We start from the raw sequence: 22,230 nt of genomic DNA, 5'->3' as shown, positions 1-22,230 counted from the left end.
TCATCTACCTCCTGTGAAGCCCAAATGACTGTCACAGATAAATGACCTCATGCAGAGCTGAGGCCCAGGCAGTGGCCTGGCTTCTGGGCATGGCTGGACATGCCTGCCCCAGCGGGAGGCAGTGGGCTTCCCTGCCCGGGACGGGTAGGCACCGGTGTGCTGGCTGGCGTCAGAGCCTCAGTACAGACCACACTTGGCCGGCGAAGGGTCCCTCTGGGCAGTGCGCGGCCCCCTCACCTTCCCCGCCAGGCCTCCTCTCCCCTGTCCTTCCTGCAACAGCACCAGCGTCCAGGAGGTCCCATCAGAGGCAACTGGGGCCCTGAGGCTCACTACACCGAGGACGGGGGATAGGGCTCTGTCACTGTGGGCACTGGTGAGTCCTGCCCCCAAGGCAGCAGGACCCACTGGGCCTGCTCTGGATTCCAGAGCACGGAGAATCCTACGACTCCCTCAAAGGGGCACGGAAACTGTCTCTCTGGTTCTCGAATGGCCTCCAGAGCAGTCTAGGTTGGAGGGGAGCAGGCGGCCCAGGGCTCAGCCTGGGTGCAGAGCTGAACCCTGCGGCACGTATCCCGTCCCCTAACGTGGGGAGATACCGGGCACCTGCACACTAGTGAGCCCTCTCTGGAGTCGAAATGGCCCAGGCCTGTCGATGCTCCAAACGGGAAGGCAGCCAGGACCTGCAGCAGCCCCAGGCTAGGGCCGCCTTGGGCACATCCCCAGCTGGACAGAAAAGCTGCAGCCCAGGGCCCTGCCCCCACTCCTGCCCCTCTGCATCTGCCAGTATGCCCAGCTGGGCCCAGCAGTGCAGCTGTGGGGCTGGACTCCATGCTGGAAGGGGAACTGGCGTCTCAGGTGAGGCCCAGCCACCAGCCACTCATGCCCAGCCTCCAGCTCATCCACTGCTGGTCCAGGGCCCTGGGACAGGAGCTTCATGGGCGTCCCCAGGGGAAGGGTCAGCAGTTCACTCGGCTCCACTCAGGCACTGAGGCTCTCAGCCTCTGGACAAAAGGAGGTAACTAGCCCAGGGTGCCCACCCGGGGAAAAACATCTTGAAGCTTTAAGAGCCACCAGCGAGTAGCTGTGCCCTGTCACAGTGCCAAGAGCCAAGGTCTGGGCAGCAGGCCTTCCAGACATGAGGACAGGCCTGGGAGACAGGAATGGCCAGAAGGATGGGCTCTCAGCCCCGAGAGTGGTGCCTACCTGCAGGGTGGGAAAGGGCAGCCTGGCACTTGGGGTCAGTGCCCTGGAGGACTCATTGGCTCTGGGAGGTGGATCTCTGCACCCAGGAAGGACAGAGGCACACAGAGGCTCTGGCTAGTGTCCCATGCAGAGCAGCTGGCCAAGTCCATGTTCACACACTCTCTGCAGATGTTGGCTGGGGCGTGGAGACAGCTAGAGGGACACGGGGCTGGGTCCAGATCCCTGCAGGTGTCCCAGAAAGGAGGCCTGCTCTGTACGGTGGGGGACGCCATGGGAAGGTGGGCAGCCCACCCACCAGGATGCCCAAGCAGGCTGCGTGCTGGGTCCAGGAGCACAGTGTTGCACGTCACCGACCTGCTGTCCAGGTCATGGTGGCAAAGAAGGCCATGTGCCCTGGTACAGCCACTAACCCAGGCTGATGGCCTGGGTCTTCCTAGCGGTCTTCTTCATGTGACCTCATGTTTCACGTGAGGTCCTCAGTACCCCGCTCTGAGCCCTGAACAGTGGTCACAGAACCCCCTGGACAAGGCCCAAGCCTTCCATGGGGCCCCCACAGGAAAAGGTGCAGGCCAGCTATGGGGGAGGGATATGAAGGGCCTTAGCACTGGGGAGGTGCCTCCCCCGTGGGGGACTGATGGCCCTGTGACAGCCCCGGGGGATGGGGAGCTCCGCCTACCTGTGGCCACAGCCAGCAGCCCCTGTGGCCCCTCCCTCATGGCCCCCACAGGGCTTCCTGCAATCTGTGGTGTGAGGGTGGGGACAGCCCCCGATTGGGGCAGAGCAGGCAGTGCCTCCCCAGAACCCTGTGAGGACCCTGCACAGTCCCACCTAAGCCTCGAGGGGCAGACCCTCATGTGTCACGTGAGCTCCTCAGTACCCCCGCTCTGAGCCCTGAACGGACAGTGGTCACAGAACCCCCTGGACAAGGCCCAAGCCTTCCACGGGCCCCTACAGAAAAAGGTGCAGGCCACACCCTTGACCTGGAGCTGAGGGTCCTGCTCTTGGGAGGCATCCTGAGCCCCTCCTGGTCACTGGGCTCAGGGAGGATGTGCCAACCTGGTGCTGAGCTGGCCTCCCCACCCCCTGTGTGCCCAGGGTCCAGCTTCTGCCAGCGTCCCTGGAGAAGAGGAGCAGGAGGCACAGACGCAGGGTTTGGGACCATGGGTCTCCGCGTTGCCTCTGGCTGCTGTTGACCTTTATGAAAATAGAACTTCAGTGAGTTCCAGAGACTCCCATGGCCCACAGGGGCTCGGAAACCCAGCAAGCGTCCGCTGGGCAGGGGAGTGTTGCATACCAGGACAGGGATCTGCACACTGGGGATGGACACTCAGCACAGTAGTCAGGGGCATGGCCTCCTGGGGCTGGAGGGCAGGGACAGAGCACCCATCCCTTCTCTGCCCTCTTGCTCTCCCTACCCCATCTTGGCTGTCACCAGGCCTCAGAGATCTCAGAACCAAGGCCCCGGCCCCGTTCCAGGTTGGCTGGGCCTGAGCATTTCCCCTCAGAGACCTGCAGCTTAAAGCGCACCCTCCCACAGCGGCACCCCATGGGCTCCGGAGGGGCTGTGGTTTGGGGTGAATGGGGAGCCGTGCACAGACGGGTCCGACAGCAGGGCCATGCACCCCAGCAACACTGGTCCCTGCCACCTCTGGGGGTGGCACTTCCCCAATAACTCTGAAGCCAGGCCATCAGGAAGGATCCCCGCACTCATGGGGGCACCGCAATTCTATTCAAAGCACCTGACTGTGCGTGGAAGTGGGCAGTGCAGGTGGACAGGCCCTTTCCCACATCCTACTCCTCACAACAGAGTACCTGGAGGACGTAGCTCGGGGCTCAGGACTCTGGAGTCAGCATCCACGGTCCATCTGATGGTCACTGCCTCCAGCCCTGACTCCCTGGGACCCTTGGGATTCCCTGTTCCCATCACCCCTGTCCACCTGGGCACACTGCCCACCTGAAACTTCCTGCATACCTGACATGCCTGTCGGTACCTGCCTGGATACACCTGTCCACCAAGACACACCTGAACACCTGGACACACCCGCACTCTAGGCCCGTACATACCTGCACACCTGGACTCAGCCTCTCTCCACCTGATAGTGGCCTTATCCCTTGCCCGCCAGCCTCTCTCCCCCACTCCTGCCCTCGTGTGTCCATGATGCTGCTGGTTCAGAGGCTCTGGACCCAGAACATGAGGCCGGCACCAAACGGGCAGGAGAGGCCGGGAGGCTGGACTCAAGTGCAGCTGCCCCAGTGGCCAGCAGGTCAGGTCAGATCCTCTCCCATGAACGGTGCTCTCCGAGGCACGACGGTGACACAGACCAGAAATCAAGCCTGAGAAGGTGCCACTTGCCTGTCAGGAGTGGGATTCAAAAGACAGCATTGGCCACACCAGAGAGCCAGGCCGGAGCAGGAGTCCTGGGAGGGTGGTGAGAGCCGGGCACTGGCCGCCACCGCTCGGCACCGGGAACGTGCCGATTTCAAGGAAACGGATGGTTTTCTGACTCCCAGGGCCATGTGCATGGTGTGAGCATGAGCACAGGGCGGCAGCACACACACTCGGTGACAGCACACACACTCGGTGACAGCACACACACTCGGTGACAGCACACACCCAGGCTCAGGCACAGCTGCACCCCCAATGACACCTTTACCTTCAAAAGCGTTTTTTTTCCTAGCCTGACGCTCGAGCTGTCTTTAGCAGAGGGCTCTGTTCTTAGACGCAGTGGCCTCTGCTCACTCACACCTGGGCCAGCCTTGCTGGGGAGGTTGCCGTGCTGAGACCTGCTCCGTGAGAAAGGAAAAGGGTCCCCCGCCCCCAAGGTCGCCGGGCTCAGCAGCTGGGCCAAGTAGGGCCTGGCTGATAACCACGTGGCTGGCTGAGGCCGGTGCTCACGTGCTGTCCCCCTGAGCCTGCGGGGACAAGGCAGCGTGCAGCCCCGAGCACACTGGGTGCCTCTGACCTTCGGTTTGCTTCTTCCCTGGCAGATCTCTGAAGACCTGGGCAGCGAGAAGTTCTGTGTGGAGGCCAGCCAGGTGGGGGCTGGCAGCTGGCTCAAGTACGTCCGGGTGGCCTGCTCCTGTGATGACCAGAACCTCTCCATGTGTCAGATCAACGAGCAGGTAGGTCCAGGCTGTGCGCAGGGGCTCTGCCTCTCGGAGTTATCCTAGGGGACATGCTCCAGGGTGGATGGAGGTGCCTCGGTGAAGGACAGATGAGCCCATGCCGGAGGCTTCTGTCCTGCTCTGGGGCAGCTGCCTGACACTTGGCCAATGCTGGCTCTCTGGGGTGCTTAGCTCCCCTGGGACGCTCCCCTGGAGCCTTCGGTCAGCCATCCTGCCTGAGGCCAGCAGCACTGAGAGCTGAAAGGTGGTGGCCTTGAGAAGGGCAGCAGGGCAGGCAGGGTCACAACCACAAGACCGACGCTCCCTGCGGATGCTGCTGCCCACGAGGCACGAGAGAGGTGGGAAGAGAGGCCGAGCGCAGGAGCCCTGTCTGAACCCGGGTTTCACCAAGCTCTCCAGAAGGGTCAGCACTGGCCAGTAGGAAGCTGCTGGGGCACCTCCTAGGCCAGGCCAGGCTGAGACACAGCCCCCTCCCAGAGCCCCAGCCGGGTGAGGGCTTGGCCTTGTTTTGACACGGTCCCTTCCAGCCAGGAGCAGGCCGGATGCCTCCTGAGCTGTGGGGTGCTCTCGCTGGCCTCGGCCCCACAGTGGGGAGAACCCTTCCCTTCTGTTCCCAGCCCCGGGGCCAAGGGTCCTACAGGCTTGTGGACCCTACCCAGGGCGGTCGCCGAGGCCACATGCCAGCTGGGAGTGGAGATGTGTGGCTTCTTTAGACGCCAGGAGGCCACCCCTCCATGCTGGTCGCCACTTCACCTCGCTTCCCCTGGAGCTTGCAGGTGGGCTGGAGCCTCCACATCCAGCCAGGCCCAGCAGTGGCCTCCGTCCTGTGTCCCAGGACACTGGGCTCCTCTGAGGTGCTGGGCTCCCAGCCCCCTCCAGCAGGGCCATCTGCTTTGCCTGTCTTGGGGCTCTAAGGGAGATTCCATTTGCAAAATGAGGTCCTGCGACTTTAAAAGACATCCATGGAGACCTCTGTTAGAAGACAGGCCACGCTCTTGTGTAGACCGTGCAGCTGTTAAAGGCGCTTCACGGCTCTTGACTCTGGAGAAACATTCTGTGTTAAGAATCAGCACGTGAGACCTGGGCAGCCCCGGGCTGCCAAAGGTCCTTCCTCGTGGCTGGATCTCCCTTTGACTCAGGCTCGGTCTGGACCAAGCAGTGATTTTACTGGACACTGGACACGAGTTGGTTCCAAACAAGGGCATGGGTCCACCTCTCCACTAGACTTCTGTGGCCTTTGGTTGGAACCCCAATCTTTGAAAACAACTTTTACTAACTGCAAATAATAATAATAATACAGAAATAGAGCAAAAGAATAACCGTGGACATTAAAACAGAACTTTAAAGGGGAGACCTTTCCTGCCTCCAGATGAAAGTGGAATGTGAGTGAGAAGGTTCAAGGCACCCAGAGCTCTGCTGAGCCCTCCTGGAGCAGGTCCGGGGACTCCCTGTGCTGGCCTGTCTGGAAGATGTCGAGGGGCAGCGGCCAGTGCACCCAGGCTGGCCAGGGCAGCATCTGTGAGACAGACCAGGGTAGTGAAGGAGGCAGGCTTTTATATGGAGGGAATGAATGTTACTAGAACATCAAAATAAACCAAAGCAGAAAGGTGGGCAGCTTGTGAGGCCGGCTCTGTAGAAACCAACCCTAAAGGGGAGGCGTCCACAAAGCCCTATCTTTATGGGGAATAGTCCAGGGACTCGTTTATTCACGCTCCACACGGGCCTGTGTGGAACTGGCCTGCAGCTCACTGTCCTTCCACTGTCAGGACCCGAGGACAGAACGACAGACCTGCCCCTTCCTGTTGGCCTTTGTTAGCCCCACCTCCATCCCAGGACACTGCCGGCTCTGAAGCTCTGTGCTGGTGTGGGGCGCTTACCAGGCTCTGGCACCTACCCCACTCGACAGCGAAGCCCCTCCAACACCCCTCTGCCTCCCAGGAGTGACTCTCCCTGCTTCAGGGCTGTGGTGGATCCACAGCCACACATTAGGGGCACTCGGGGTGTGCGGTTGACAAACACAACCCCTAATAGCCCACAGAAGTGGCCCCTCCTCCTGGGCATCTCCAGTGTGCCCAGGCCGAGGGAGAGAGGAGCAATGACCCCTCACACTGCAGGCGTACGGGGCACCCGAGATCCCCTCCAGTGTCTCCCAGACTGAGCCTGGGAACTGGACAGACCACAGGGCAGTGGCCCCCGGAGCACAACGAAAGCAGGTGCAGAAGACCTGCAGGGAGCTGCAGGGGACATTGGGTCCAAGAGCCATCCCGAAACCTCAGCTTGGAATCCCAGCAACCAAAGGCAGACGAGCAGCTGGGGGATAGCAATTTCCAAACTATAATAATAAGAAAGTCACTCCCCGGAACCCACAGATTCCCAATAAATATTGGTTGGTTGAATGAAATGACTTTTGAAAACACCTTGGAAGGGAACAGTAGATCTCAAACTGCGTGTTCAGTCGTGGCCAAAAGCAGAGCAGCTCTCTCCCAGGACAACGAGGCCTTGGCAGAAAGCACCTTGGTTTCCTGGTCCCTCGGGGACACACATTTCTTCAAAGTAGCCTGCTTTGACCCTCCGTGGAGCTAAAATAAAAACCCTCCTCAAATATTAACAGTAAGAAAGGTTCTGAAGACAGGTTTCTCTTTAAGAAGGAAACGTCACGCAATATTAGCGGAGTTTCTCAGATCTCCGTGGTCCCAAGGGCTTCTACCAGGATTTCTGGACAGACACCACACACTGACTCCCACACCTGCACACACACACATGCATGCACACACACACGTGAGCACACACACACATCCACACATGCACAGACAATACACACACCTCACTACACACATGCATGCACACACATACGTGAGCACACATCCACATGTGCACGGACAACACACACCCCACTACACACATGCATGCATACACACGTGAGCACACATATACATCCACGCGTGCACAGACAATACACACACCCCACTACACACATGCATGCACACACACATGTGAGCACACATACACATCCACGCATGCACGGACAACACACACCCCACTACACACATGCATGCACACACATGTGAGCACACATCCACATCCACGTGTGCAGGGACAACACACACCCCACTACACACATGCATGCACACACACATGTAAGCACACATCCACATCCACACGTGCACAGACAACACACACACCCCACTACACACATGCATGCACACACACATGTGAGCACACATCCACATCCACACGTGCACAGACAACACACACACCCCACTACACACATGCATGCACACACACATGTGAGCACACATCCACATCCACGCATGCACGGACAACACACCGCCTGCCTTCACTACAGCACAGACACTGGTGGAAGGAACCTGTGACACGTGGGTCAGCAAGGCCTGAGCCTAGTTTCAAAGTTCAAGGCCCATGATCTCAGCCCCAATTTTCAGAAGATAAAGGAGCCAAGCAACAAGAGGCTGTCACATCTTAACAGAAAGTTTGGAAGCTAAGTCCCCAGAGGAGATGTGGCCTCCAGATGCAGGGGAGCCTTCTGAACCGAGAACCAGGCTTTGTTCTCCACCTGAATCTCCTGCTGGTGGTGGTCAGGACGTGTAAACTCGGAATCCTGGCCTCAGGGACTGCAGGAAGCCCTCAGAGGCCCTGCCCCACGTTTCCACCCAGGTGACGGGATTCCTCTCCTGGTGCTCTGTGGCTGCAAAAGTTCCTGCCCAGGAGACCTGCTGAGAAGGGACAGGCCCTTCCCTCACACCCACCTCAGCCCTCCCGGGCCTGGCTCTGTCACCTGCAAGGAGACTTGTGGTCTCAACAGCATAGAGAGGCCGCAGATGGCTCATGGCCAGGGACAAGCACCTACCCCCACCTCAATTTGCTTTGGGGGCCTCAGACTGCTTACCCCCACCTCAACCTCATCTTCCACCTGTTCTTTGGGGGAAACTGAAGACATTTGGGTCACCCCTGGTGGTTCTTTCTCCTGCAATTATGAGCCAACGAGTTGGCTGGAAATGTCTGGGGAGACAGAGACAGGGTCTGTTCCTGAATTTGTTTTAATGTCGAGAGAAGAAAACAAGAGCTAGGAAATGAGGTCACAGAGCAGGCGGGCGGGAGAGGCCACTCTCCAGGGCGCTCTGTTTCCGTGTCTTGCTTTTCTCTGACGGGGCAAGAGAGTCTGTGGCAGGACCTCCACTGGCCAGAAGGTGTGGAGCACAGGCCGAGGCCACCCTCCTCAGCACACCTGGGCAGGCCGGCCCCGCAGTGCTCTGACCAGGAAGGGCAGCCCTAACCTTCCTTGTCTGGACAGCCCCTGGGCAGCACCAGCACAGCCGACGGACGGGCAGGGCGGAGGCCAGGGTGCTGCCAGCCACAGCTGATGAAGCTGAGCATGAGGGGCCGGGTCTCCAAAGTAGAGCAGAGCATGGTGACCCCTCCTCAGAGCCGTCCAGTAAAGACGCTGGCTTAGACGCCTGCCCAGGAGCGTCACAGTCTGTGGAGCTGGTGCTTCTCAGCGACCGCAGCCTGTCGGCCGAGGGCCCTTCTGCTCTGCTTTAGCTCCCCCGGCCCAACAGGGACGCTCTTTCCATCAGAGCGTGTGGGCTGCCAGAGTGGGAGTTTGACGCAGGGGGTGTGACACCCACAATCCTGCTCTGACCTCTGACCTTTACTTCTTCTTTGACTTTATCTCACATGTTTTTTTTTTTAAATTCAAAATCATAAATTTTTCATTCTGGTCAGTTCCAAAATTAGCCTCCAACAATGGACGCGATTTTCTCTTTAGAGACGGGGAGGGTGGAGTTGGAGTTGGGGGACTCTCAGGCAGCTCACAAGACTGTTTTGATTCAGAAAAGCTGCCACCTGTTATGAAGCTCTCTTTGGAACAAACTGACCGTGAGAGCAACAAGGTTTAAATTCAACCGCGCCGTCACAGTGACCATTTGCCAGAATTCACTTCCCGCCCCTTCTTCACCAAGTGCAGAATTTTATTACAAGAAGCCACTCAAGAATCTTGATCATTTCACTATGGACTAATAATTTATATTTTTACAAACTGTACACAAGGAATAAGTATGTAGATTTTTTTTCTGTTTGAGCTGCTGGGAAGATGGCAGAATCTACAGCAACAAAATAATAATAATTTAGGCACAGATGAAGTTGCATCCGCATGGCATGGGAAGAGAGGAACGTGGCGAATCCCAGGGACACAGATGAGCTTTTTTCCTCTTGGCCAGAGGAAGGAATTGTCTGCATGTCTCTGGAGCCTGCCCAGGATGCTGAGCCCAGAACTGCTGTCCCTTTGCTCCTGCCCAGCTCTGAGAAAGCAGGCAACAACACAGACCAGAGGAAGGCCCCTGAGGTCACAGCATGCATCTGTAGAAGGAGAAATGAAGACCTCGGCTCAAGCCGCGGACAGCTGCAAACGCTGCTCCTGCTGGATCTTGGAGCATCTTTTAAAGTTGGTTTTTCAAAACCAAACGCTCAACCCTCAGCTGGCCTTGACAGCCCTGACCCAGAAGGTAACAGCTCAGCTGGGGCCAGCAAGCAGTCAAAGTAAAGAGTGAGGCTTCCAAAGTCACCAAGAGACAGTGCTGGGACCCACCAAGTCTCTTCAGAGGTCTTAGACTCACAGGAAAGCCCCCAGGGATGGTCCAGTCTGCCTCTAGGAGGACAGGAGAGAGGCATGTGGGTTGCTAGGTGAATTTTCTTTTCAGCAATGATTTTAGAGGAATCCAAATTCCACTTGCCAATGTGGGTGGTGGTGGTAGAGGCCTTGTCTGTGCCTCACAAAACCTTTGCTGGTGCAAGTCAGGGGGATTCCCAAGTTTGGGATGCTGAGAGATTGAGTTTTCAGTTGTAGATGGACAGAATGCCTTTACTTTATTTGTTTATTTATATGTGGTGCTGAGGATCGAACCTCACAGTGCCTCACACATGGTAGGCAAGCGCTCTGCCACTGAGCTACAGCCACAGCCCCGGGGTTTTCGTTTTCTAAGAACAGGGAAGGATATTTCCGTCCCCTTAAAATGTCTTATACCTAGTCAAGGAAGAGGAAAAATACAGTTGTCCAGGACTTTAATCAATAGATTGGAAAAAATCAATGATTCCAGGGAGGAGACGGCCACCTGTGTTTGATCCGCTGACTTTGAACCTGACTTTGAATCTAGTCATTCAAACCCCCACGTAATCTGGATAGAGTTTTTCATTTACTTAAATGTTAAAATTCTTAGATTAGGTGGGAATGAAAACTGTGGCACCTAACTCTTCAATCCAAAGGTGGGGACTCCGCTTGTGAATCCATCTGATACTAAAAAATATCCGTCAGGAGCTCCATGGAGAAAGGTCCTCAGAGCCTGGCGCCACTGTGAAACGTGTCTTCCAGAACACTGCTGGGGACTTGGCAGGGACCTGACTGGCACTCAGGGTCCCGCAAAGCTGCTCCCTCGGCAGAACCCGGGCTGCACCCTCCTTCCCCCAGTGATTGCTCGGCTTTTGCAGAAAAGGTGGTGGTTGTCCCCAACCTCTGCTCACTCAGAGGAGCCGCCTGCAGGTCTGGAGAGTGACGAAGGGAGAAGGAACACGCCAGGTCACACTAAGCACGGCTGTGATTCCAAGGACCCGTGCTCTGTGCTGTTCCCCAAGTTCAGAGAAGCCCTGTGGTGGCAGAGAGAAGCCCAGGGGAGGAAACGGGGCTGCCCTCCAGGCTGGTCTAGAACAGACAGCTCTGGGCACTAGCAACCTCAGCTATTGGTGGAGGCCACCGGCCACCCCAGGGTCACAGAGGATCCCAACCTTGCACAGGCCCAGGACCCACACCCACCTAAACAATGCAGTGGACATGTCCAGAAAAAGCCCGTGCGCTTGGCCCCTGTCACCTGAGCAAGACGTGGTCTGGTGCCTCCCCAGTGCCAGCGGTTGGGGGCTAAAGGATACCAGACGAACTTTCTTCCTTCCTGCGAAAACTCAGCCGCGATGCTAATTTGACGCCACACAATAAACCGTCTGCAGGAATTTTTAAGGGGCTGCCATGTAATTTACGACGGTCCCTGCACGGAAGGAGCCGGGGCGGTAAGGCACACGGCCGTCTGTAGCGCCCGCCCTGCAGGCGGGAGATGCCCAGCCCCCGTCCGCTGCCGCTGCGCGTCCCACGGCGTCCCACCGAAGCCGGCCTTTGTCCCGGGAAGTGCCGGACCGCGGACAGGGAACCGTGGCGCTGGGCGCGCGCCTGGCCGATAACGCCTCTGGTGCCATTTGGAACAGGCCGGGAAACGCGGGCGGCTGTTCCGCGTACCTCGGCGCCGTTGGCAAAGGCGGGGTCGGCCGAGTTTGGAAACAGTGGCTCTGATTCCTGTTCACCTCCATGCCCACCTCCAGGTGGAGGCAGGTCGGGGACACCCCGGCCCCGCCCTGGGCCCTGCGATTAGCGCTAATAGCGATTAATTCCGTCCGCGGCTCAAAGTCCCAGCGGCCACGGCTGCCCGGCCTGCCGCCCTGTGTTCCCTACGCGCCCCCGCCAGGCGCCCCGCAGCCGCGGTGTGGGTCCCCGGCCCAGGGACCCAGGACAGGGCGCCCGCGGCCGAATGCGCTAGATCGCGGCTGCGGCGCGGTGACCGCGGCGGCAGGGAGGGTCCCCCGGGAGGCTCCCGTCCTCGCAGCCAGGAGTTGGGGTCCTAGGAGGCCCGGAGATCCCAGGAGCAGAGGTGTGGGGGTGTGGGGTCTCGGGGTCCCTGCAGCCCTGGGAGGAGGCGGGAGGAGGAGGGCTGGGCAGTTTCCAGAGCCGGGGTGGGGATTCCAGGAGGCGCGGCTGCCCTGAGCCAGAGTTGGGAGTGGAGGTCCAGGGATCCAGGCAGCCCAGAGAGAAGCGGGTGGGCTGGGGCGGGATTCCTACGAGGCGAGAGGCCCTCCCACGGGGTGAACCGGGTGGGGTCCCAGGATTGCTGGCGGCCTGTGGGGGTGCCTCTGCGCCCATCTAAGCAGGCAGAGCTGCGGGAGGATGCACCCACCTCGCGGGTCGCCGGGTGGGAACGTGCTGGCCTCACAAGTCAGTCCGGGGACCCTCTAGGCTGGGGGGGGGGGGCGGCAGGGAGCGCAGGAGCTGCCTGGGCGCACCCTCTGCTCCCGCCCGCCTACGCACTGGGGGTCCTTGGAGGCCAGCAACCCACCTGAGGCAGCTCTGGCGGAGTGGGGGGAAGTGTGGCCGCCCCACTTGGTAACAGCCCCTAACCATGCCTGCCCTGTGGCTCCAAGGGGCCACTTCATGGCCTTCTGGACTCTGAATTTGAAACACTGTGGCTTAAATCTGATTTTTTTTTAAGTTCAGCCAATGAGGGGTTTTGTTTTGGTTTTTGTTTTTAGATTATACAAAACTGGGATTTTAATTGGTTTCATTAATGAAGTTAATTTGGTCCCCTTTAAAATCTACTCATTATTTTATCAATCTACCTGAAAATAACTGCCAAACAAAATAACTACTACCGACTGCTGGTAGAAGGACTTCACACACTGATAAGATATATGTGTGTGCACCTGTGTGTTTTCTGCCTCGTGTAGGGTGGCCGCTGGGAGTCCTGGGAATAGGCAGCCAGTGAGTTCCGGGCTGTGGGGAGCCTCTCTGTGTGTCCTGAAAGCTCACTGGTGTCCTGTGAAGTTGGATGGGTAACAGAGCCCTCAACTTGGGGGACAGCACGTGCAGCCTAGAGAGGCAAGTGGCCAGCTGGCGCTCAGTTCTGTCTCTGCAGTGCTGACCACCTCTAGCCACCGACCCCAACCAGGGCCAGCTGCTATGGAGTCTGACCCATACTAACTGGAGGGTGCAGGGAGAAGTGTCACTCACCGCAAGGACAGCCCCTCCCCTCAACCCCTGGAGCGCCTGAGTCTACCCAGCCCTGTCTTCCTGGTCAGGGTTCCATCCTCTGCCCATTCAGTTCTGTCCACGAGGATGGTGCTGAGGATCTCCCAGGGCAGTCCTCGGGCCAGGTGGCAGGTTCCGGAAGCTCTTTGTTCCAGGTATCGGAATAGAGCCCCAAACACCCCTGTGCCACAGCAGGCATTCGATGGCCCCGACAGAAAAGTGCCCACACCTCTAGCCCTTCCAGCCTGAAGGTGTCACTACCCCAGGGAGGAGTGGCCCACATGGGGGTCCCGAGTCCTGGTGTCTTCAGATTGGGTCCTCCCCAAAGTCCCTGGGGACCTGCAGGGACAAGATGGCCTCCTCCCTTTCTCAATTGCTAGAGGTGTCTTCCTGTGGCCCTTTGCCTTCACCACTGCCAAGAGAAGACCACTTTTCTCAGGAGACATGGCCCAGGTCAGAGCTGCTGGGCAAGACAGTCCAGATGGGGTTCCCCTCCACCCCAGTGCTCTTCAGGCTGTACCATGTACCCTGCACCCCCACTGTGTTCTCAGGGCACCCCCATCTCCAGCCCACTGCCAAGTGCTGGGCATTAAGCTATGGCAGGTCCTCCATCCTCCCACACGCAGCCTTCCGTGACTCTGGCTGCATCTCTCCTGTGGGAATTTCAGGCAGTGTCCTTACCCACAGCCTGTGCCTGCTCTCGGCCACCTTCAAAAACAACCAGATGCACGCTGCACTCTGAGCCCCTGGTGGCCAGCTGGTGCTCAGTTCTGTCTCTGCAGCCCGGGGCCTCTCGCTTCTACCCACAGAGGAAAGGACACGGAAGGGATCCAAACCCTGCTCCCAGTGAGAATTGCTCCAGTCTGGGGGTTTCCAGGAGACCCCCTGACTGGGGACTTGACACTTACCCTCACCTCTTTAATTTTTCACCCTCTTCTATCAGTATCCCAAAACAGGATGAAACAAATTAAAACGGACTCCATTCCTTTTGTGCTCACGCTGCTCAGCTCCTGAGGGAAACCTCTTAGCAGCAATTAGAAGTCAGGTCAAGTGGCCTGTGGGGCTGAGTGTGCCCGGGGCTCTGCGGACAGCGGCAGTGCCCAGGCTTACCCTCCTGTCTGGTCTCTTCCTTCTAGATTTATTATAAAGTCATTAAGGACATTGAGCCGGGTGAGGAGCTGTTGGTGCACGTGAAGGAAAGTGGCTACTCCCTCGGCGCGGTGCCACCCAGCCTGGATGGTAAGACCCCACTGGGCCGCCGCCTGGGCCCCACCCCACCCAGGAGGGTACCAGGTGTCTCCTCACGTCACACCACGTGCTGGGGGGCTGGGCGTCTGGCAATGCAGTGTCCAGTGTTTGCAGACCCCAGGTCAGCTGATGTAGTGCTGCTGGACCCCTCAGCCTGGGGGCTTCCTCCCTCCTTCCCTGGGACCTCGGATCTCACCCCAAATGTGAGAAGGGCTAGGACAGTGTGGCCGTGGTAGCCTGCCGAGTTCTGTCTTTATAGTGATTTGTAAAGCTCTATTAATATTATTTCCATGATGAGCTTTCCCACCCCCAGAATAATGCATAGCCTACTTTGTGACTTGGAAGGCTGTCCCTGCCCACTCTGGGGCTTCCTGTCGTCTCAGATAAGAGGGAGATGGCTACCTGTGGGTCTTTAGAAGTGACGTTCACTCGCAGTTCGAAGTTCGGGAGAGTCGGGAGCCTTTCCTGGGTGGGAGGACAACCCGAGGGTGGAGTGGGTCTTCTGCTCCTCCCTGCAGCCTGGGCAACCTCTCTGCTCTCCTTCCCTCTCTGCCATCAGAGTACCTGTCCCCTGGGATGTGACCAGCCAGTGCCCCTTTCTGTGTGTCTGTACCCCTCGAGGAGAAGCCAGCTCCCACAGAGGCGGTTCCAAAGCCCGGGCTGGCCTTCCTTCCTGGTGCTGAGCAGCCGGGGCTCCTGGGCCGGTGGTTTTGGGGGGGGGGGTCCTACACGGCCTATGAGCACAGGTCGGTGGCCCTGAGTGGCTTTGCTAAACAGATGTTCAGCAGCTTCTTTTTGGATGAGACCACACCAGTGGACAGAAAGGCCTTCTCTCCCTCTAGCTGTTTCCAGAACTAGCGATTCCTGCTCACGCAGAGAAAGGAGGGAGGTTGGGCTCCTCCCCCACCACCCCCCCACCCCCCCCCACCCCCCGCTTCCTCTCCCTCCCCTGCAAACATACCGAGGTTTAATGATTAATGCCATTAACCCCGAGTTCCTCCAAGGCGCCCCTCCGACTTCCCGGAGCCGTGCGGCTGGCCAGGCAGCTGGAATTAGCAGGAAGGCTTTAGGACCAGACCCCCAAGACTGCCTTGGTTTACCCCTCAACCCAGGCCTGGCCCAGCAGTCAGAGTCCCCCTCTGTGGGGCAGCAGTCTCTGTCCCTGACTCGGCAGAAAGGAAATCGCCACCGAGGACAGTTTTGCCAGCCGGGTGCTGTCTGTGCTCTCTAGCTCTAAAGTTTGGTTTTAATTAGGCCGTTGAGAAAAGAAAAATAAATCTGCAAGATTTGAGTAGCAAGAGGGAGGTCTCATTTTCCCTAAAATAATTGTTGAAAAGACCTGTGAATCTTAGATGTTGCATGAGAGCTCCGGGAGATAAATCTACTTAACTTTAAGGAGAGCACTCAACTCCGGAATTTCATTTGTACAATGAAATTTCTTTCTTCCAAAGGTTTTTTAAAAACCTTGATTCCTGTTCCCCACCTGCCTCCAACCCCCGATATTAAATAACTTGAGTCTACATTTTCCTAATAATCTATCAAACGTCTGTGGGCTAATTGCTTTCCACACACAATAGTCCAACATCAAATATTTGACTTTTCCACCCTCTGCTGTCAAGGTCGCTTCTTTGCCGCCCCAAAAAGCCACTCCCCACCCCCACTTAAACTCTGAATCCAGCAGAAAGAAAATGCAAAAACGTTCCTCACTAAGATAATTATCATAAAAACTCTTTTATGCCAGCCTGGCTAAATGCAGAGGCCCCTTATCACTGCAGGAATTTGGAGTCAGCTCTCGAGCTCTTTCGAGGCTGGAGTCGTAGATTAGCGTGTGGATGCCGCGTAATTGTGAACCCCTCCGTTCTCGAAGCCATTAGGCACTGATTTATTTTTCTGTTATGTTCCTGCTCTGCCGTGAAAGTTGCTGATGGAACTTGAGCTAGACAAGGAGGTGCAGGTTTGATGGGCAAGACACAGGCTGGGCCCGAGTGGCTTGGTTTGGGTAGAAGTCAGACTCTCCACCGCAGTTAGATGAAGAGAGCTCGGTTTCCAATCATTCTCTTTTGTGCTTTTGGGAGAGCAGGGCTTGGCTGGGGACCACATCAGGTGAGAGGTTGAAAGGGAGCTCCGTTTGCTGACCACGTGCAGATTCCCGGGTCCAGCGACCTTTCATTTTCTCTAGACGCTTGTCAAAAAGAATTCTTTCCCATGAGAACTTTCTTGGTCTTGGAAGAAAATAAAGTCCTTTGTATTCAAATGCGCTTTTCCATCTAGAGAGGCTCACAATAATGCACTGCCCCCTCTCCAGGGAAGGTCCAGAGGACACTGTGTGTGCGTACAGGGTCAGACACCACACCATGGGTTGCCACAGGACGTGCGTCAGGGTGTCGCACACACTTTTAGCACTTCTTTAAGATGGGGTTGCTGTTGCTGCTGAAGGGAAACCCATGTGCACTCGGATCCCGCCTCCCCTGCCTGCGGGAAGCTGAAGGGCCCGGCCACACCACACATAGGGGCTGGTGAGGCTCCGCTGTGTCTTCCAGGGCGGGCACGGGAGTTTGCAGAAGAATGGGGCCCGGGACGATGGAACACCGTGTGTCACCATGGCCCACTGCACTGCCTCCAGTGTGCCCTCGGACACCGCCAGAATCAGAACCTGGACTTTCATTTAAACCTGTCAAGTCCTCTGCTGATTCTGTGGCCTGGTGTCTTGTGGGCTTCTGCAGGACTGGGGGTTGAACCCAGAACCTTACGCATGCTCATGTGCTCTGCCCCTGAGCTACACCCCTAGCCCCCCAGATTTTTATTTTAAATCCAAATTTCAAGTCAAAAATGGAAAAATGAGTTGGTCAGCGGGATGGGTGAGTGGAGGTGGCACTTCTTCTTGTCTTTGTTTTCAAACCTCAGCTTCTGCAGTTGTGCTGCTTTTTGGGTGGGGTAACTTAGTTCCGATGCTGGTGGTGTCCCTCATCTATTCTGTGACAAAGTGGGACACACAAATAGCACCCATGGCGCTCGGGTCAGTGCAGGCTCGAATACATGGATCCCGTGAAGCTCTTAGGACAGCGCCTGCCCCGCAGGTGCCCAGGGAACCTCCCGTGTGAACATCGCTGTTTACATAATGTTCACAGCAAAGACCTCTTGAAAAGATCCTGCACCCTGGGTTATATTAAAGCCATCGTGTAGACCTGGAGGTGACTATTCCTGTAATGTGAGTCACCTTTGCCCTCCTCCTCCCCCTCCTCACTCTGAGGTTCCCATTGGGGGTCACACCCTGGCACCCAAGGATGAGTCCAGGGCCTAGGAGGGTTTCTCTGGCTCTGCGCCTGTCCGGGAATGATCCCAGGTGGCCTTCCCTACAGATGCTGGGATAGAGACTTGGGTGCCCAGTGTCCAGCATGAGGCTGCAGCGCACACCCCGTGTGGCCCAGCAGGGCTGTGTGGGTGAGGGTCTGCAGATCTGGGGGGCTCATTGCATTCTTTCTCTGTGGTCTCGTCCTCCCCAGCAAGTTCCTTGTTGGCCACAGTCTCAGATGAGTCAGCAGGGACAGGACACCTAACTCCTGGTGAAACTGGGTTATCTGGACTAGAAGTGGCATCTGCCGCGTGGCCCCAAACCCACGCAGGCCCAAGGCCCTCTTTTGGCCTGGCAGCCCTTCCTTGCCACCCAGATATTAGCCCCTTTCCAAAGATTTGGCAGCTGGTGGGCAGCACTGGTGTCCTGTAGGTGTCACCCTGTGGGCTCAGCAGCAGCATCTTAGGGACTCAAGGTGGCACTGGGTTCCCACCATTAGGGGTGGCAGTGCAGCCCAGGCCTTTACCCTTGGGCTCAGGGAAGCCTCCAGAATCAGGAGGTGCCCTGCCCATGGCTATCACAATGCCCAGGCTGAAGAGCATCTCGCCTCCTCCAGGACTTGGAGGTGGCCCCTGGTCATAGCTGTCTCTCCTCTGTCCCCATCTCTCCTGCCTCGGTACCCTGCAGCTCCAGCCTTCTCAGTCAGCCCAGTTCACCGAGGCTCTGACCAGGCTGGGCACGTGCACACCCACACGTTCACTTGAGCACATGCAACCCCTGACACACATCCTCACATCTGAACCTGTGCACACGTGTTCATGCATTCACAACACACGTGGATGCACTGCACACGTGCACATGCGATGCGCACACTCAAAGCATACATGTGCACATAAGTATGTGCCTACCTAACACATGACACAGTTATGTGCTCACAAGTGACAACACAACACAACATGCATGCATGACCCACCAAAACACATGCACACATGCAAAGTGCGCACACGTGGACACACAAAGATGGATACAAACATGTATATACCCCAAATGCAGGCACATTTGCACAGTACATGCATACTACACATGTGCAAGCTTGGAAATATGCCAGTACACAAATATTTGCACACACAGTTGCCTAGAAACCCATGAACACATGTTCACGTACACACATGTGCATGTAAACACAAATGCATGCTCATGAGTATGGGTGCAAATACACAGACATGCACACATGTTCACACAAAGATGCACAAACATGGTACAGTTGTGCTGGTCTGGTCAGACTCCTGCAAATACACCACATGCAGCTGCACACACCATGCACAAGCATGTGTCTGCACACCCACACGTGCCCACAAGCACACGAATGTGCTGTGCTACTGTGAGAGCTCAGAGCAGGTGTTCTCTCTCCAGCCAGGTGGCAAGCAGGGTTCCTGGGTGGGGACACACACAGGCTCTGGGTGGAAGCTGTCCTCCAGCAGCACAGGCAGGGGAGGCGGGAGGGGGCCCAGACCCACCCCCGCGGGGTGACAGCTCCAGCCTGATTGTTTGGCTTGGCACCGTGGTCAGGATGCTGCTCATAAACTTAATAATAGCTGCCCCCCTTTTAATTTGTTTGACCTTGATGACAATAATTTATTATACGCGTTGGCGCTCTGTCGTCTCTTCCCCTGATTCATAAACAAAGCCTTGGCCTGGCTTCCTTCTGGCTCCCAGGCAGAGCCCCCTCTGGCCCACAGTGGCTGCCTGAGGCCCGGCCAGGGCCCCCATGCGGTGGGCTCAGTGTTTCCCAGGAGGCAGAGCCGGGGGTCTTCCGTCCCTGTGGTTCCCAGGCCCCGGGGACCCTGGCTCCAGGATGGGGGCAGAGGAGAGCCAGGCAGGGGGGCTCTGGCTCTGCTGCCACCTCCTGTCCTGTCTTGCAGAGGAGCCCACGTTCCGCTGTGACGAGTGTGACGAGCTCTTCCCGTGCAAGGTGGACCTGCGGCGCCACAAGAAGTACGCCTGCGGCTCTGCGGGGACCACCGTGTACCAGGGCCTGGGGGAGGGGCGCAAGCCCGAGGGCCTCGGTGGCGGGGGCAGCGACCCCTCCCACGAGTGCAAGGACTGCGAGCGGATGTTCCCCACCAAGTACAGGTGCCACCCCCCTCCAGGCGGGCAGCAGGGCCAGGCGGGCAGCAGGGGCAGGCGGGCACCAGGGCCAGGCGGGCACCAGGGGCAGGAGGGCGCCAGGGCCAGGCGGGCACCAGGGGCAGGAGGGCACCAGGGCCAGGCAGGCACCAGGGGCAGGAGGACACCGGGGCCAGGCGGGCACCAGGGCCAGGCGGGCACCAGGGGCAGGCGGGCACCAGGGGCAGGAGGGCACCAGGGCCAGGAAGGCACCAGGGCCAGGCGGGCACCAGGGGCAGGCGGGCAGCAGGGCCAGGCGGGCACCAGGGGCAGGCGGGCACCAGGGGCAGAAGGGCACCGGGGCCAGGCGGGCACCGGGGCCAGGAGGGCACCAGGGGCAGGAGGGCACCAGGGGCAGGCGGGCACCAGGGCCAGGCGGGCACCAGGGGCAGGAGGGCACCAGGGGCAGGCGGGCACCAGGGGCAGGTGGGCACCAGGGGCAGGAGGGCACCGGGGCCAGGCGGGCACCGGGGCCAGGCGGGCACCAGGGGCAGGCGGGCACCAGGGGCCGTCGGGCACCAGGGGCAGGCGGGCACCAGGGCCAGGCGGGCACCAGGGGCAGGCGGGCACCAGGGGCAGGAGGGCACCAGGGGCAGGAGGGCACCGGGGCCAGGCGGGCACCAGGGGCAGGCGGGCACCAGGGGCAGGAGGGCACCAGGGGCAGGATGGCACCGGGGCCAGGCGAGCACCGGGGCAGACGGGCACCAGGCCCTCGCACCACGCGGGGACAGAAAAGGCGCACCAGCGGCCCGTGCCGGAGCCTTGGTGTCGCGCCCCATTCCCACCAGAAAGTCTGAGCCCCAGAAAGACCTGCTCATCCCTGACAGGGAGACCAGTGTCCCTGCCGGCCGCAGGCCTGAGTTGTGGAGACCGCCTGGCAAGGATCAGGACTGTGGGCAGGTCCTGGGCATACTGCGCTCTAGCCCCAGTTGATGCCAGGGGCCACAGTGCCCACTGCCAAGGACGACATGGGCAGCCTCCCCAGACCCCTCCTCAGGCCCAGGAAGGCATCATCCAGGACCCTTCTACCCCAGACCCCAGGCTCTGCTCCCCTCAGGTGGCAGCCACCTGCCGGAGAAGGGCATCAGAGCGCCAGGCCCACTGGACAATGGCTGGACACAGCAGGAGCAGGTCCACTGGCCCTCCTCCGCCCTGAGGCTGGACAGAAGTCAAGACCCTACGACCCATTGGGGACCTACATGAAATCCCAAGGGCAGATGGCACCCGGGCTCTGTGGGGAGGCAGGACACCCAGTCCCAGAGCTCCAGGAACCAGCGGCCGAGGCTCGGGCCTCTCCTGCCTGGGAGGGCTCCCGCCAGGCCTGCCCTGCCCAGTGAGCCACCATCAGGCCGCTAACGGCCTGTGATGGCTGGGGATTTACAGCCCGTCCAGTCCCAGCCCCCTGGGATGCAGGCCCTCCACCCAGATGACTGAGAAAGGAGCGTGTGGGCGAATCCTGGCAGAGGCCGCCACAGAGTGCGCTAAAGAGGGCCCCTGTTTTCTTTACATAAACACATAAATCACAATTAACAACAGGCAAAAGATACAATCTCCGGGTGCCGGAGGAGCAGGCGTTCCTGATCTAAATGGATGGCTGGGCCCCGTAATTAGCGGGCCGTGATGTATTACTGCTTTGCTCATGAAGATTAACGGATATCCCGGGGACGGGACGGGAGGGGAGGCAGGGGTCCCCCGAGAGGAGCGGTCAGAGGCTGTTGCCTCAGCTGGGAGGGGCAGGACCCTGCCAGCAGCTGCTGTCCCCGCCCAAGTGCGTCACCCTTGCAGACCCTCTGCCACTCCCTCTGCCTCCTGGGTGGCCCCCCGTCAGCTCAGGGCAGCATCCAACCTCCGTGACTCCTTTTTCCCTTGGCCCAAGTTTAGTTCAAAGTTGGGATTTCCCAGAAGGGTGGCCAGGACGTGGGACCTGGGGTCCCGCCCTGCCCCTGGCTGACTGGGGGTGGCCTTGGATGAGGGACTGAGCTCTGGGTAGGTACCGGCTTCCTCCTGACACAAGGGCCAGCTGTGTCTGCCCATGGGCAACCCCCAGAGGATGCAGCGGGAGGGGCAGGCCAAGGGCACCAGTGACTCTGACCCCTGTCCCCAGCTTGGAGCAACACATGATCGTCCACACAGAGGAGCGCGAGTACAAGTGTGACCAGTGTCCCAAGGCCTTCAACTGGAAGTCCAACCTCATCCGCCACCAGATGTCCCATGACAGTGGCAAGCGCTTTGAATGTGAAAACTGCGTGAAGGTACTGTGCCAGCCCCACCAGCCTGGCCCCATCCCAGCTCCTCCGCCGTCCTGTGAAAATGCCCAGGGTAGCGATAGTAACTTAGGTGA

The 22,230-nt window shown here is 58.6% G+C and overlaps 1 protein-coding gene across 9 annotated transcripts in view; it reads left to right on the top strand.

Moving 5' to 3' along the window:
• Window positions 1–22,230, top strand: part of Prdm16 (PR/SET domain 16) — a 318,869-nt gene that overhangs the window by 261,030 nt on the left and 35,609 nt on the right. For 8 of the 9 annotated variants that reach the window (XM_078025080.1, XM_078025077.1, XM_078025079.1 and 5 more), the window contains 4 exons: window positions 4,192–4,326; window positions 14,320–14,422; window positions 19,646–19,856; window positions 21,994–22,141. In XM_078025080.1, coding sequence (XP_077881206.1) covers window positions 4,192–4,326; window positions 14,320–14,422; window positions 19,646–19,856; window positions 21,994–22,141 — 597 coding nt within the window. The remainder of the gene's footprint in view (window positions 1–4,191; window positions 4,327–14,319; window positions 14,423–19,645; window positions 19,857–21,993; window positions 22,142–22,230) is intronic. The other variant, XM_078025076.1, reaches the window with a different exon arrangement.

Source organism: Ictidomys tridecemlineatus, chromosome 11, assembly GCF_052094955.1.
Source record: "Ictidomys tridecemlineatus isolate mIctTri1 chromosome 11, mIctTri1.hap1, whole genome shotgun sequence".
Lineage (NCBI taxonomy): Eukaryota > Metazoa > Chordata > Mammalia > Rodentia > Sciuridae > Ictidomys > Ictidomys tridecemlineatus.
The sequence above is the reverse complement of the archived record's forward strand: the minus strand, read 5'-3'. Positions and strand labels throughout refer to the sequence as shown.